We start from the raw sequence: 16,935 nt of genomic DNA on the forward strand, positions 1-16,935 counted from the left end.
GGAACTCATGTGATCACAAATTCTACAGAGGCCACAAAATGTTAGAATAAACTGGCCTTTAGGGTTAGTGATTCATTAATACCTAAAATCTGTTTTTGTGTCTTAGTAAAATTAGCATTACTTCATCTGACAAAGGAATAAATCTACTTATAAAACTGGACTTTTGAATAGATTCAGAGCTTCTTTCTCAGATTTTCTTCTTAAATCAGCAAACCCATTTGAGGTAAAGAGGAAGCACGTATGTAGTTTGAAAATATTTTCTTTAGCTGTCTGCAAATTAACTGATTAATTCATACTCAATGCAGGAACACTGTATCAGTTCACACCAGACCCTGAGAGGGCACTGAGAAATCTGACAAGAGCAAAACCAGGAGTGTTCCCACTCTTACTTTCTGTATAGTGAACATCAAATTGTAGATACATATAATAAATGTATACTACACCACGAGCATCTTTAGCAGAGGTGTTGAAGGAGATATTATAACACTGTTTTAAATCACAAATGCTAGGGGCTCCTGGGTGGCTCAATGGGTTGAGCGTCTGGCTCTTGGTTTTGGCTCGGGTCATGAGCTCAGGGTCATGGGGTCAAGCCCCCCCATGGAGCCCCACATTGGGTCCCGCACTCAGTGGGGAGTCTGCTTGAGATTTTCTCCCTCCCTCTGCCCTTACCCCCGCTGCCCGCCCCCCATGCTCACATGTGCGCGCTCTCTCTCTCAGATAAATAAATCTTAAAAAAATAAGCTGCACATGCTAAATACCCTATTTCAAATACTCTAATTTATGAATTAATATCTATGATGTAACAATGGCACTTTACCACAGTGATTGGAGAACAGTCCACTTTTTTGCCAATTTTATGAATAATTTCCTTAACTAACTGTACAATTACATAACACTTACATGCCTTTTTAGAAAATGTACTGTACACAGTTATAAGACTATAGAACTAAGCTTAATCATACTTTAATTAGAAAACTCACGTTTGTATTATGTTTCTGTTAAAGGAAAAACTGTGTTACTCTAATACTTTTAATGTAATGACTTTTATTCAAGATTATGAAAAATTTGAAGAACTTCTCTCAAGACCATTTCATTTCAAATTTATACAACTTGATTAGTCAGCTGACCAGAAAGAAAGGAAATAAAAGTAAAATATTTGCCCAGATGAGGTAGAGAATGTTCACACGAATTCAATGCATAGTTCTCTTGGTTGTTCTGTTTCATCCTTAACTGGGCCCACACGAATTTTAAATCCGAGCTTAAATGAGCTTCTTCAATTCTTCTTCCAATAAGGCTCTGTCACTCCCATCTCCGGGTCAGGGAGTACTCAAGTCTCTGCAGAGTACTTTGTCTTTGGTTCCGTGCTGCTCGTCCAAGGACCACCAACACAGCCATTTTGAGAAGGGGATGTAATCACTCTGCCGTTTTTACCCACAGGCAACACTGATTTCTGATTAGGCTTGCCGCCGTCATATCCAGTGGTAATGTCCTGTATACGCAACACAACAAGGATCCCATACAATTTTGGATATTCTTTTGGAGAATAAAACCTGTGAAGCCTTTCAAATACACTTTTGATGTTAGTTGGATCACAACACAAGAAATAAGAAATCTTTGAAATATGATAACCATATTTTTCATAAATCTTAATCAGTTGCTGTTTCAATGTTACATTCATGGTTTCCAAGTAAGACCATCTCAGAACAACAGTGGCAGTACTCCACTTGTCATTATGCAAAGGGAAGTTCCACACAGAAAACCAACCAACTCTTCAAATGCAAAAGGACTTCTTTCCCATTTTCCAGGAGGCCTTTGTTCCCCCCTAGTTTTTTTTTTTTTAAAGATTTTATTAGAGAGCGAGAGACAGAACATGATGGGAGGGGGGCAGAAGGAGAGGGAGAAGCAGACTCCCCCCGGAGGAGGGAGCTGACGATGCGGGGCTCGATCCCGGAACCCTGCGATCATGACCTGAGCTGAAGGCAGACGTTTAACTGACTGAGCCAAGCAGGCGCCCCATCCTGTTCCCCTCCAGTTTTATTGAGAAATAATTGACATACATTGCTGTATAAGTTTAAGGTGTGCTGCAGGGTGGTTTGATTTACATCGATTGTGAAATGATTACCACAGTAGGTTCAGCCAACCTCCATCTTCTCAATTTGGATACAATAAATAACATAGGTACTTATTGCCTATGGGAGGCATAGATATAGTTATATATAGGTATATATACCCATAGGGTGCCTCGGCCACCTGCACAGCTTATATCAGGATATAAGGTACCTGCACTTAGAGTTAAAAGCCTTCCAACAAAGAAAATCCCCAACCCAGTTAGCTCCATAGGTGAGGTCCACCAAACACTTAAGGGGAATATAATGCCAGCTCTATATAAACTCTTCCAGAAAATAACGAAAAAGAGGATATTTCTCAACTGACCATATTGTGCTGACATTGCTCCGACACTAAGATGAGACAAAGACATTATAGGAAAAGAAAGTGACAGATCAGTATCCCTCATGACTGTAGACACAAAAATATTCCACCCAGTTTTCTCAGACTGAGTCTGGCTGTATATATATCTGTTTGCTTGATGACAAAAGTAGGGTTTATCCCAGGAATGCAAGTTGAGTTCAAGTATAAAAAATCAATCAATATAATTTATCAAAGAAGTAGAACTATATGATCAACTCAATAGATGCAGAAAAAGCATTTCACAAAAATTCAGTATCTATTCATGATTTAAAAAATTCTGCATAGAGTAGAAACTGAAGGAAGCCCCCTCCATCTGATCAAGGATATCTATGAAAAACCTTCAGCGAATGACACACTTAACAAAGACTAACTCCTTTTCCCCTAAGATCAAGAACAAAGGAAGGATGTCTGCTGTCACCATTCTTGTTCAACATCATATGTTAGGTCCTAGCCATTGTAATGAGTTAAGAAAAAGAAATAGGAGGCATACCAATTGGAAAGGAAGAAATAAAACTGCCTGTATTCACAATTGACATGATTATGGAGAAAATTTGAAAGACTCTAAGAAAAAGTGAATAAAATGGAGGCATCTACGGGCCAAGGAATGCCAAGGATGGCTGGGAGCCACCAACATCTAGAAACGGGCAAGGAAGAATTCTTCACTAGAACATTTGGAGGAGGCACGGTCATGCTGAAACCTTGACTTTGAGCTTCTGGCCTCCAGAACTGAGATAATAAATTTCTGTTGTTTTAAGCCATTAAAAAAAGTAACTAAAACCATCTACAAGTATAGAGCAAGGTCACAGGATACAAGGTCAGTGTGCAAGAAGCAAATGTATTTCTATATATTAGCAATTAACAATTGAAATGGGAAAAAGTTCCGTTAAAATCACACCAAAAACATGAAGTACTTCTTTGTTGTTGGATAACTCTAAAAAGTATATATGTGAGATCTGTATGTTGCAAATTTCAAAACATTGAAAGAAGCAAAGAAGATCTAAAAATTAAGCACTGCATCATCTTCATGCATTGGAAGATTCCATATTGTCATGATGTCAGTTCTTCCCACATTCATCAATAGAATAAATGTTCACCCAATCAAAATCCCAACAGGTGTTTAGATAGAAATGTACAAACGAATTCTAAAATGTATCTAGAAAAGCAAAAGAACTTGAATAACAAACAATTTTGAAAAGAGAACAAAGAAAACTTACTCTACCTGAATCAAAGACTTTCTATAAAGCATGTCAATTGAGGCGTATTGTGTTGGTGACAGGACAGAGACATGGGTCAGTGGAACACAATAGAGACTCGTACTTACATTGCCAATGGATTTTTGATGAAGTTGTAAAGGCAATTAATGAAGAAAAGATAATTTTTTTCAATAAATGGTACTTGAAAAATTTAGACAACTATCCAAAAAAGGGAAAAATCTTGACATTTAGTGTCTTAGTCTGCTTGGGCTGCCAATAACAAAGTACCACAACTGAGTGGCTTAAACACAGATATTGATTTCTCACAGTCTGGAGGCTGAAAGTCCAAATCAAGGTGCCAGGAAGGTAAGTTTCATTCCTGGGCCTGTTCTCCTGGTTTGTAGGGTGGTCACCTTCTCACTGTGTGCTCACATGGTCTTTCCCTGAGTGCATACAGAGAGTGAACGAATTTTCTGGTGTCTCTTCTCATAAGCACACTACCTCTCTGGGTCAGGGTCCCACCCTTCTGACCTCATTTCACCTAATTGCCTCCTTCTCGGCCTTATACAGTCACAATGAGGGTTCCGGCTTCAACATGTGAACGGGGGCAGCACACAATTCAGTCCATAGCACATACCTTTTACCTCCTACAAAAATTAACTTGAAATTGATTGTAGACATAAATGTAAAATGTAAAATTATAAAACCTCTAGAAGGAAACACAGGAGAGAGATTTTGGCAATTTTGAGTTTGGCAAGGATTTTTGAAGACACCAAAAGCATGAGCCATAAAAGAAAAATTGAACTTTATCAACATTAAAAACTTTTGCTCTTCAAAAAGACATTTAAGAAAATGAGAAGACAAAGCTAAAGCATTGGTGAAGATATTTTTGAACCATGTATCTGATATAGGATCAGTTTCCAGAATAGATAAAGGTCTGTCACAACTCAGTAATAAGAAAATAAACAACCTAATAAAAATGGGCAAAGGATTCGAATAGACCTGTCACCAAAATATATATATGGAAGGCAAAGAAACACCTATAAAGATGCTCAACATCATTAATCATTAGAGAAATCCAAAATGAAGTCTACGGCCATACCACCCTGAACGTGCCCGATCTCATCTGATCTCGGAAGCTAAGCAGGGTCGGGCCTGGTTAGTACTTGGATGGGAGAAATCCAAAATGAAGCCATAGTAAGATAACACTACATGGTTATTAACACGACTAAAATGCTTTTCTAAATGACAATATTAAGTCCTGGTGAGAATGCATAATGTGGAATTCTTGTGATCCTTGGCAGTTCCTTACCGTACGGCCCAGCCAGCCCACTCCTAAGTGGGAAGAAAAGAAAACATACATCTGCACAAAAACATATATGCAAATGTTCACAGCTTTATTTCATAATCACCTCAAAATGTAAGCCACTCAAATGTTCACAACTGGTGAATGGATAAACAAATTGTGGTCTATCCATACCATAAGGTAGTACTCCGCAGTCAAAAGAAACAGGCTACTTATACACTCAACAACATGGACTGAATCTCAAAGGCACCACGCTGAGTGGAGAAGTCCTACTCAAAAGCCAATACACCCGATGACGTTGTTTGTGTGGCATTCTGGAGAAGGCAAAACAGACCGAGACAGAAAACACACTAGGGATGGGACGGGGTGAGAGGAGGCCAAGGGGTCAGCTACAAAGTGAGCACAGAGGGACTTTGGCAGTGGGGCCATATACCATGTCTCGATTGTGGGGGTGGATGCGCGGCTTTATGCATTTACCAAAGTTCATAGAACGGGATAACAGAAAAGGGTGGATTTCATTGTATGTACATTATACCATAGTAAACCTGATGCTAAAAAAGGATCAATCAGAGTATTTTATCCCTCTGCTTATCACCCTCTGCTGCTTCCTATCTCAACATCTGCTCCCTGCAACCCCTCACCCCCACCCCCTGCTCAGTGAGCCTTGCCTTCCTGGCTGATTGTGTGACACACCAAGACCTTTGCACCCCCTGGTCCTTTTCTGCCTTCGGGGACTTACACACACACCACCTTCTCATGAGACCTTTCCTGACTACCCTGTCCAAAATTTCAGCCCTCCTAATATTTCTCATCCCTCCCTACTTAAGCTTTTTCTGCACCCAACACACTAGGTTTTGAACTTACTGCCAATTTATTGTTGAGTCAAGCCACACGGTGCCACAAAGGCGGCTCCTTTGCTTTTGTTCCATCACCTAGAATAGTCCCTGGCACGGGAGGGTGCTCACCTGATAGTTTTGAATGGCTGGATGAACAGCTGGACCGCCACCATATCCCTTCTCCACTCCCAGGGCCCACGCACACAGCCCTCTGTCTCTGCACGTGCCCATCAGGGACGCTCTGACAGCCGCCGTGGCCGTGCTTCTCCCCGCTCTGCCCTTTCTCCTGGCACCGTCCTTGCCCCGTTTCCCCTCACACCACACCTCTCCCTGCCGGCTCCCCCAGGGGGCCCGTGAGACAGCTCCTGACATCTCTCTTCCCCTCCACACCCTTGTCCTGCCCCAGCCGGCACCAAGCAGCATCAGTGGGATGCAGAGTTGAGGAAGGAGATTTCCTCTGTGTGGGCCAATCTGCCCCAGAAGACCCTGGATTTACTGGTGCCACCCCATAAACGTAAGTGAGGGCAAGAAATTCTCCTTGGTCACCCCCCTTTTGTGTCCCACCCAGAGGCAGAGCCAGGAGGCCTGGGCCAGGGTGACCTCGTCAATAGTCTAGACTTAGTTTCTACCTGCAGGGAGAACGGTCTTACCAGTGGGTGCATAGGGACTGTGGGAACGGATTCCCTGGGCTTTATTTTGTTGACCACAGTCACCCACGTTCCTGCTGGGGGTGTATACTTAAAAAAATCCAGAGAACAGCAGGGAGACTCCTACAGTTAGAGATGAGGTGCTTAAAGATTAAACCCCACATCCACTTCATTGGGAGGAGATGGAGGGCCCTGTGGAGAGTCAGTACAGCTCCAGAGGACACGTGCTCAGTGCCCAAAGATGCAACTTCGGCCAAACCCTGTGCCCTTCCCTGAGCATGTCCAGGAGTCCCTGTGGTGGAGGCTGTTCCCTTGCCCCCCACCTCCCCTTCCTCCTCCACACTCCACCCTCTGTTTTCTCTCCCTCCAGCCGATGAGATGACCGTAGGAAAGGTGTACGCAGCTCTGATGATACTTGACTTCCACAAACAGAACAAGACCCCCAGAGCCCAGATTCACCAGGCCACGGGAAGCCTGTCCCAGGTACAGAGTTCCAGGATTTCCAAGAAGTCAACCTCAGACTCTGGCACCCGTCAGTTGTTTGGATGGCAGAGGAAACCCACATCCTTCCTGGGGATTGCACGGCGGGAAAAGGAAGATGAGAGGTTCTTAGTGTACCCTCACTCTCCGGCCCCACAGTCAGAAACCCCATACAGCCTGTATGCTTTCCAACGCCTGGTCTCTTGCTGGTACTGGGGGCCCCCTGACTTGGAGACCTAGTGTTCAGGAGCAGTAGACAAGGGGCTGAGGACTTGTTCCCTGGAGATACCACTTTTTAAGTGGTAGAAGAAAGAAGTTTGAAGAATATTTGAGGAGGTTGTTTGGGGAGGTTCAAGGAGAACCTGATTACCGTGCACATTGGCAGGGACTGGAGAGAATCAAACTGATGGGTCCAGGGTCATGATTTCTTCCACTCATGACTCTGACTGGGCTGGTTTGGGGCCCCATCTTCCCGATGTCATCCTTCAAAAATAACAACTTTCCCATGCAGCCAAACCATCAGTGACCGTAGGTAGACTCTGTCTAGAAAGTTGCCTGGTGTTCGGAGCTTACAGGGACATTCACCCATTGTGGGATGGGAAGTATCTGATGCCCACACCACAACCCCCGTTCCCCTGTCTGTTGCAGACACCCATCAGTGCCCCCCCACCGCACCCCGAGCCCTGAAATGTCCTTAGAATTCTGCTCAGTCCAGGGCTCATGCAGCCTCTACCCATCAATCCAAGTTGATGATGAGATGAAATCTTTTTACCATTTGTAATTGGATGAGGTCCCCAGATTTTGTAGGTAGGGAAACTGAAGCTCCAAGAAGTGAAATGACTTTCCTGATGTCACTCACAGGCCAGGTTGGGGGTAAGCCCCCGCCTACCTCCTGTGTAGGGCTGGGGCAGGGCAGAAGGAGCACCAACCCATGCTGTGGGTTCAGGCCAGCTTTCTGGCACACCTCTCTCTGCCCTTAAAGCTCTTCCTCTTCCCTGCGTCCCTTCTACAGATGGGCCCTGTGTCCCTGTTCCGCCCTCTGAAGACCACGCTGGAGCAGACACAGCCGGCTGTGCTCCGAGGAGCCCGGGTTTTCCTTCGGCAGAAGAGCTCTGCGTCCCTCAGCCACGGCGGGGCCGTGTGAGTACCTGGCCAGGGTGCGAGGTGCACGGAGGAGGCAGGACTCCTGGTTTCTCCCCCCTCCCAGAGGGGCTCCCTGTAGGCTGTGCTGCAGGACATGGAGCCCTCAGGTCCCATCACCACTTTGGGAGACTGGCCTCTCTGTTCCACCCCGTGCCCACCTCCCCCCAAATGGTTCCCCGCGGATGCTGCCTGAAAGCTAGTCCAGGCAGGCTGCTGGAGCGGTCCATGGTGGACTCCAAAGCTAATTCCCAAAACGTTACACGGGTGCCTCTGATGGCACTGAGGTCAGTGGATTTAGACAGTCGGTGGTTCCCACTGTCACCTCCCATTGTGCGTGCCCATTTCCCTTTCCGGTGAGGGGCCTCTGCCTCTGCTTCCTCACTGCCCATTGAGAAATGATTTGTTTCGACCCCATTCTGTTGACGGCCTGTGTGTGTTTAGTCGTCCTAACTCCTCTAAGACATTTTTCCTCAGATTTCTACTCCAGTAGTGATTTCTGAAGGAACTGTATTTTGTAGACAAATTGGTAACGTCCTTGTTACCTAACCCCTAACTCTTGCCACAATAATTCTTGGTAATGAACCACCCAAAACCAAGTGTTGTGAACTAACAGTCACCTACCTGTCTTGCACCGTGTGTCGCTGGGGGATGGTAGCAGGCAGGCTCCTCTCAGCCACCCCCCTCAGGGCCAGCAGGGTCCCAGGTCTGCTAACACCCTATTGGCTAAAGGAAATCATTGGCTGAGTCCAAAGAGGGGGGCCTGTGCTCTGCCTCATCCAGCAAGGGCTAAGGTGTGGGGCCTGGTACCAGACTGGGCACAGCCTGCATGTTTAGGGCTCCTGATTTCCTCCTCATCTGTACATGTTTGGACGTTCTTTTCTGAAGCCTGGTTGTGGGTCTTGGACTGTTAATCAGGTAGGTTTTCCTGAGTACTACACTGCCCCTAACGTAGTGGTCAGGGCTTGCTGTGCACCCACGTAGACAGGATGTCCGCACTCTGCGTCATGCATGCTGTGCACCTGTGGCCTCTCACTACTCCTGGGAGGCCCTGTCTAGGGCCGAGGAACCTGCCAGGTGTCCCTAGATCAGGAAGCAGTGGGCCCAGACCTCCCTCGGACTCATGTCCGGGGGCCCTCTCTGTCCATCTGCTCTGAGCCCTGGCACTGGGTCCACATCCCTTGCTGTGTGGCCACTTGAGAGCCTGCACTTGAAGGGCCTCATGCGTCTGGGCTGCTTCTAACCCAGAGTAGAAGGGGCCAGTATAGGTTCCTGGCAGGTTGGAGCCAGGTCCTTGGTGCTCATTCCATGGCGCACAGACCTCTGAGCCAACAGCACAATCCTCTCTTCTCTACAGACAAACCCAGGAGAGTGGCATCAAGGAGTCTGTTTCCTGGGGTACTCAGAGGACCCAGGAGGTACCCTATGAGGCAAGGATACCCCTGGAGCGTGGCCACTCTACAGAGATCCCAGTGGTGCAGCCAGGAAACCCGATGGGGAATGAGATAAGGATTGGGGTGAGACCGGGATGGTGGGAGATGGCAGGAGTGTGGCGGGGAGCCCAGGGTGGGGGAGAAGGTGAGAGTGGGGTGGGGGCTGGTGTGACTGCGGGCTGCTGTATGCCCAGGCTGTGGACGTCCAGATGCAGAGCATGGCCCTGAGAGGTCCTGACGGGGAGCCCCAACCCGGACTGGAGAACCAGGGACGCGTGGCCTCCATGCCTCGCCCGGCTGCAGAGACTCAGGTGGGTGGTCTGGGAGGGTCAGGGTCATGGGAGGGCCCACGTGAAGGCTCCCTACCTGCACTGCGGCCTGGACACTGTCAGCCCTGTTGGGAGCTCCCTGGATGATGGTCTCAAGAGGTGCAGCCAGAGTCCTCGGAGGCCTGCCAGGAATCCCCACCACCCACCTGTGCTCAGCCTCCTGCAGTGGCCCTGGGGCTTCCATCTCCCAGCCCGGTGTCCCTGACCCAGACTCTCCCTCTCTCTAGGACATCCCTCTCCCACGCCAGCCTGCACTGCCCCCCCCCCTCCGGCTCCCCTGCCATGCACACGGTGCCTCACAGCTTGGTCCTCCCTCTTCCCCATCGATGCTCTGGGGATGACCTGCCCTGTTCTTTTTTTTTTTTAAAAGAGTTTATTTATTTTATTTGAGAGAGAGAGCACAGGAGAGGGGGGAGAATAAGAGGGAGAAGCAGACTCCCTGCTGAGCAGGGAGCCCGATGCGGGACTCGATCCTGGAACTCCAGGGTCATGACCTGAGCCGAAGGCAGTCGCTTAACCAACTGAGCCACCCAGGCGCCCGGCCTGCCCTGTTCTTTCTCTGGACTCTGGAGGCAGCACCACCTCCATCCCCTGCTCCTTCGGGATGCTTTGAGTACCGAGCAGGAAGCTCCAGGCAAGGGGGCTGTGGGCCCATTCACAAGGACTCAGAGAGTGGCCTGCAGACCTGAGGCTGTGTCAGGGGGCCCTGCTTTCACTTCCTGGGATGGTGAGGGGCTTTAGAGGGGCATGTCCTCCAGCCGGGGACCTTCAGTGTTTGCCTGGGGCTGGCCCTGTCCCTGCCTCCTTTTGTGGTTCCTGGTTCTGCACATTCCAAATGACTTCATTCTCTAAACTTGTCTCTGCCTCCCATTGGTGGTGGCTCCCGCCCTCTTCCCTTTCCTGAGCCTGGCCCGCTGGGCAGCCAGCTTGAGGACGCCGAGTGGAGGCTGTGGGTCAGCTCCTCTTGGAGGGCCCCTTTCCGCAGGTCCCGATTTCAGCCCAGGGCAGGAGCCCCATGGCCCTGGCCCAGCAGAGCCATCACACGCAGCCACCCCTCAGGGTTCTCCCAGCCAGGCCCGCAGCCTCCCTCTTCCTGGCATCCTCCCTGTCTCCCAGGGACACTGAGGCCAACAGCTCTCTGGGCCCCGCTGGCAGAGACGGACAGCACCTTGTGCAGCGTGCTCTGGGAGAAAGGGTGGACCTGGGTGGGGAAGAGCTTTCTGGGGAGAGGGAGGGGCCTGGTGGTTCCTGAACCCCAGGCCTGCAGGGCCGCCCTGGAGCCTGCCCCAGGCCCCTCTCTCAGACTGTATGCCAACCCACATCCCACCCGCAGCCGGCCCCCAACGCCAGCCCCATGAAGCGCTCCACCTCCACACTGGCGCCCCAGCGTCCCCACGTGGCTCATCTCTGCAGCGCTGCCCTGGACCGTGCCCCAGCCAGCCAGGCTGCGCCCCATCACCACCACTGCTGCCATCACCGCAGGGACAGAAAACAGAAATCCTTGGAGAAGGGGCCCAGCCTGTCCGCAGACACAGATGGCGGTGCGTGTGGGGGTCCCTCCTATGGCCAGGGCCTGAGGCATTCCTTTCTGTGCCTCCAACATCCAAATGGCCCTGAGTAGGGGGCTGTGAGTCCCAGGTCTGGGGACCAGGCAGGATCACCCACGCACCTCAGCTCTCCCCCTGGGTCCCCCTGCTGGCCCTGGGGACTGGATCTGGCCGGGGGTCTGTCTCCCCACCTGGCTCGCTGTGCTGACTTCCGCTCTTCCTGGCCAGCACCCGGCAGTGCTGCAGGGCCAAGGCCCACCCCCGGGAGAGGGGCGCACAGGCTGCCGGAGGGAGCGCAGACAGGAGCGGGGCTGGTCCCAAGAGCGGAGGCAGCCCTCTTCCTCTTCCTCGGAGAAGCAGCGTTTCTACTCCTGTGACCACTCGGGAGCCCTCACAGCCCAAACCCTCCCTCAGCAGCCACCCCACGTCAACAACAGCTGGGCAGGAGCCAGGACCCCCGAGACCGGTAAGACAGGACCCCCCTCACTGCCCCTCCTTACGAGCCCCCCCTCCACCATGCTCCGAATCCTCCTTCATGTCCTGGTTCCCAGGCCCGAGTCTGCGCTCCCCCCTCCTTACTCCATTCCTCCCGCACCAGCCCGATCCTCCCCTCCCAACTGCCCTGGACTGGCCTCTGGTCTCCCTTCTCCCCGAGCTGTGCCTGTCCCTTTGTTACCCACTGTTCCCCAACCACCTCCCCAGGCCTACCGGCACCAGCGGCTTTCTCCCCTCCACCACACACCCTACCGGTCCCCTCCCAGGGTGCCTGCCTCTCTCCATGCCTCACCCCCCACCTCCATGGTTCTCACCTGCATTGGCCTCTGGTCTGGGACTTTGATATTTTTTTTTCTCTGTTCTATTTGCTTGTAGGGTGGTGGTTCAGTGAATGGGGGCCCCTTGTTGTCAACATCCGGGGCTAGCACCCCTGGCCATGGTGGGCAGAGGCAGCTCCCCCAGACTCCGCTGACCCCCCGTCCCAGTGTCACCTACAAGATGGCCAACTCTTCGCCTGTCCACTTTGCTGGGGCACAGACCAGCCTCCCCACCTTTTCCCCGGGCCGGCTTAGCCGTGGCCTTTCCGAACACAATGCTCTGCACCAGAGAGACCCCCTCAGCCAGCCCCTGGCCGCCGGCTCTAGAATCGGCTCTGACCCTTACTTGGGGCAGTGTCTGGACAGTGAGGACACTGTCCGCACCCAGCCCGAGGAGACGCTTACCTTCGAGGAGGCTGTGGCCACCAACTCAGGCCGCTCCTCCCGGACTTCCTATGTGTCCTCCCTGACCTCCCAGTCGCACCCCCTCCGCCGCATGCCCAACGGCTACCACTGCACTCTGGGGCTCAGCTCGGGCGGCCGGGTTCTGCATAGCTACCACCACCCCGACCAAGACCACTGGTGCGAGCCGCACCTCCGCCGCACGCCTCCTCAACGGCGCGTTCCAGCCGATGAGTTTTATCATCCACGCTGGCCTCCCAGGGACGTGCAGGGGCAGCAGCCCCTGGGAGGAGGGGCCGCACCTTTGGGGCCAGCTGGGGGGAGGCCCCACGGTTCCCCCCACCCCTCCGCCCCCACCTCCTCTTTCGCGCTGGACCAATTCCTAAAGCCGTTTCGGAGAGGGACGTGGCTCTCTCTGTCCCCTTGTATGCTGCCTGCCTGGGTCTCGTACCACAGACCCTACACGGGAAGTCGCTGCATGTGCTGAGTGGGACCCTGTCAGTCTGAATCCTGTGTGATGGCTCCCAGCGTCTGGGGGGTGTGCTCGGGGCCACTTTTAGGAGGTCTGGATCTGGTAGAGACCATCCTTTATCCACGTGTGTGGTATGGAGCCCGGCATGTTTACACGCCTGGCCAGATAAGACAGTTGATGGTCAACAGCAGTAGCCTCGGGAGCCCGACCTTTGGCTCCGTGCATTCTTGTCGGCACCCACAAACACAAACACATCCGGCATGGCTCTTGTACCTGAAACAGCAGGTGGACACCTGAAATACTCTCACACACTCTCTGTCCTCTCTCAGATGCTGTCAACCTTGACAGGGACCAAATCTGGAAAACATTCTTGCTGTTGGTTTTGGTTTTTAATCGAAACACCCTTCCCTCTTTTGTGAATTCCATATACTTGATCTAGAAAGAAGAGGAAAACAGAAAAATGGGGAAGGAAATAGTAACAGAACTTAAAAAAAATCCAACCTGTAGGAAGCTCTCAGCTCTTTGGTGTGTGGGTGGGTGGGTGTGTGTGTCTTGTGCGAGGAGATGCTCTTGCGTCCAGCCTGGGTGGCCCCCCAGCTCCCCTGGCTTCTGCTGCTCTCGACCAAGTGCCTGACTTCCGAACCCTCTCGTGCCAGGCTCCTGGGGGCAGTGACGTGAAGCCTGTATGAAGCATGGGTGAATCCTTGGAACTGTTTCCAGTTCCAAATATCTACCAAGTAGAAAGCTGGTGTCCGTGGAGAACACTCATATGACATCCAGTGGGACGGTTGTAGTTGGAAACGAAGCGACCATTTCCCTGTTTTCCTCCCACGAGTGGAAGGGTTTCCTGGGAAGCCACAGAGCAGTGTAGAGCGTGTCCTTGTATGGGGTGTTTTCAGTCTGTTCTACATCTGACTCTCAGGGACGGGATGCCTGCCAAAGAGGGCGTGGTATCTGTTGTCGTGAAAGTTTCTTTTCAGATAAGCCCAAAGAGACGGAGAGGTCGTGGGAAGAGGGAGAGGTGGGGGAGTGGAGATGGACCAGGCGGGCAGGAGGGAGGGCCTGTGTCTGTGCAGGTGCGGGCACTTGGGATGCCCCGACTGAAATGAGGCCAAAACTCTGAGGAAGCGATGGGGCAAGGAGAAGCTTGGCGACTGAGGCTCAGGTAGGAGCCATCTGAAGCCCAGCACTGTGACACAAGACACGGGAAAGCAGGAAGCGAAAGGGAAATCCAACCTCATGGCCACTGTCAAAAGGGAAACACCGTAGGTAGGAGGCTGTGCATAAAATGCTGGGAGACCCTTTGTTTCATGAACAAAAGGAATATTTAGATGATTAGATTTTGGTGCATCCTCCGTGTTTGGAAATGTCAGATGATCTCTTCGCTGGATCATTTGAGTGTTCCCATTGGCTGTTGTCCCATGACTCACCTTAAAGAAACTTGGTCTGTGACGTGTGTGTGCGTTTCTCTGTGTGGAGGTGTGTCCCAGTGAGTGGATGTCCTTAACCCATAAGGCTATGCAACAAAAGACACACATTCAATAGAAATAAATCACGTAAGACCACCACCCGTTCTAGGGTTTCAGCATGATTGTGACCAAACCATTTTAGAGAATCTCCTTACTGGAAGGCACAACACTCTGAAACTTTTAAGATTACAGAGTATTTTACTGCAATAGGAAATAATAACTGGAATGGTATCTCAGACTCTGCATGAGATAGCTCTGTTCCTGTTGCAAAGCAGAAGAATGTGTATTTTGATACTGATGTTTCATCTCTGGCCCATGTTATTGTGAATGTATCCATTCTGTGCAGAACCGCAGCTGCTTCCCAGGCCATGCTGTTCTAGCCCCACACGGCCTCACCAGTCTGTCTGGATTCTTCTAGACACTGGAATTGGTGAAAACTACAGGGAGTGGGGGAAGAGATACTGTGTCTTGTTTTCCTGACTTTGGGTTTTGTTTCTGTATCGTCTCTTCTCAGCTATCATATGTTTCCACTGAGATCTCATAGTGAGTTGCCAAATTTGAAATGCATTAACCAGTTGTCTGCATCTGGACCAGTCAAGCAGTGGCCGTAGTTTGAATAAGTTATGTGTGCATGTAAAATATATACATATATACATATATATGAGTATGTGCATGAAATGTAGATCTTCGTGCTTTTTGATACAATGTACTCATTTGTTAATTTTTAATTATATTTGATACAAATCAAAGGTTTGTTGCAAAACTTTAAGAACAGTGTTAAAAAAAAAACAAACCCCAAAAAGAAGTCCCAACCATGCAACACAACTGGGACCTGCTTTAAAACAATCCTGTGATTGACGAGTTTGCTGCCTGAGTAATATTGATCACCCAGACTTTGGATTCTGCTATTGTTTCTACAGTGACATTTGGTATGAATCAAAGTCCTTGGATTAAAATAAAACTTAACAAAACATCAAAACAAACCCCACCATGCTGCTGGGTGATGTATGCAAGAGGTGTGGGAGTCAGCAACCTGTGCGTCCTCAGGAGGCAGGGCCACCTCCATGGGCATGTGGGCAGGAGTGCAGAGCTGAGCAGCTCTCTGGAGAAGAGGCCCTAAAACTGATTTGGGCCTGTTCATGATGCAAGTGTGGATCAGCCTGAGAATCTGGGTGGGTTGGGGTGAGGGTCATGGGCTGGGGTCAGGGCCGGGGTCTGGATCGGGTTTAGGTTTAAGCGTAATTGGCTTTCTTCCCCCTCCTCCAACTCCCTGCGCCTCCAGGGTAGACAGGACTCACCCAGGGTCACACACGAGTCAGAGGTGAGCTGGAGCATTGGTTTTCAGCCCTTGACTCCTGGGCTCAGACAGAAGAAAAGTGAAATGTCCACCTGATCCCTGACTGTTTGAGATCCAACTCATCCCCAGTCAGGGTTATAGGGGTCTCAGAGGTTATACAGGGTTCTTCCGCCCTCCCACCTGGGGAGGGTGCTGCTGGCCCCACTCTGCCTGGGCAGCCGCAAGTTCTGACACGGCCCCACCCCACGAGGGCACTCTGTAGACACGAATGGATTCATATAGGACTGACTGCCATGGCCTGCCCGCCCCCATGTACAGCCTTCTTGCGGGCTGTTGGGGGCCCCCCCTGGCGCTGGCTAGATCCTTCATCCCATCTGAGTGATCGGCAGGAAACAGGCAGTAGACAGGACAGCCCTTGGCCTCTGACCATCCAGGGAGGCATCTGTGGCCCTCCAGCTCAGGCCAGAAAGGGTCCTGACAACCCCCACAGCTATTACTGAGCTGACTGTGCTCCTGGCAGTGTAACAGGCCCATGGGCAGTGTAGACAGCCCCACAGGATGTTTCCATTCCCAACATCTGTGTGGTTGAGACAAGTGCTTCCTCCTTCACGGTCTCTTAACCCTCCAAATGTTGGATGTGGCCCTGCCCACAACAGCCATACAGCCATTCAGCAGACTGACCCTGCAATCCTTTGGCCTCCCGATTGTGATGTAAACCTTTGACATACGTATTTGTTAAGAATTAAGGTTATGGGAGTAACTGTGTCACCCAGCAGGCAGTTTCTCAGTGAGGCTGCCTGGTTTCAGAGAGTCACATGCATGATTCAGGGACTGTGGCCCCCAGAAAGTCTGTCATGTGTGGATTTGTGGTGTGGAATAATCCTTGAGCCTCCCACTGTTTCAGTGAGCGATACTTTCCTTATCATCCTCACATTTGCTCTCTGTTCTTCATAAAGGAGAGAGAAGAGACTGGAGAATGAGCCAGTTTGTTCTTTGGGGAGGAGCGATTAATGTGGGGGGCAGGTGTGAGTCCGGGGCTCCTTCCTCCCAGGGAGAAGAGTGAGGTCTGTGTGCCTTCCAGTCTCTGAGAGGCGAGGACCCAA

General features: G+C 50.6%; 1 protein-coding gene across 1 annotated transcript; it reads left to right on the forward strand.

The window, feature by feature from the left end:
* The first annotated feature begins 3,179 nt into the window (after window positions 1–3,179).
* Window positions 3,180–11,757, forward strand: LOC112816876 (voltage-dependent N-type calcium channel subunit alpha-1B-like). The gene is made up of 8 exons (XM_073886343.1): window positions 3,180–3,283; window positions 6,211–6,318; window positions 6,822–6,934; window positions 7,944–8,071; window positions 9,429–9,501; window positions 9,699–9,815; window positions 11,167–11,374; window positions 11,609–11,757. Exons 3-8 carry the CDS (start codon window positions 6,830–6,832, stop codon window positions 11,755–11,757), a joined length of 780 nt encoding a protein of 259 aa, XP_073742444.1. The 5' UTR covers window positions 3,180–3,283; window positions 6,211–6,318; window positions 6,822–6,829.
* The last annotated feature ends 5,178 nt before the right edge of the window (window positions 11,758–16,935 follow it).

This window comes from Callorhinus ursinus, unplaced genomic scaffold, assembly GCF_003265705.2.
Source record: "Callorhinus ursinus isolate GAN/ISIS: 27379988/994484 unplaced genomic scaffold, GSC_fseal_2.0 scaffold70, whole genome shotgun sequence".
In the NCBI taxonomy this organism is placed as follows: Eukaryota; Metazoa; Chordata; class Mammalia; order Carnivora; family Otariidae; genus Callorhinus; species Callorhinus ursinus.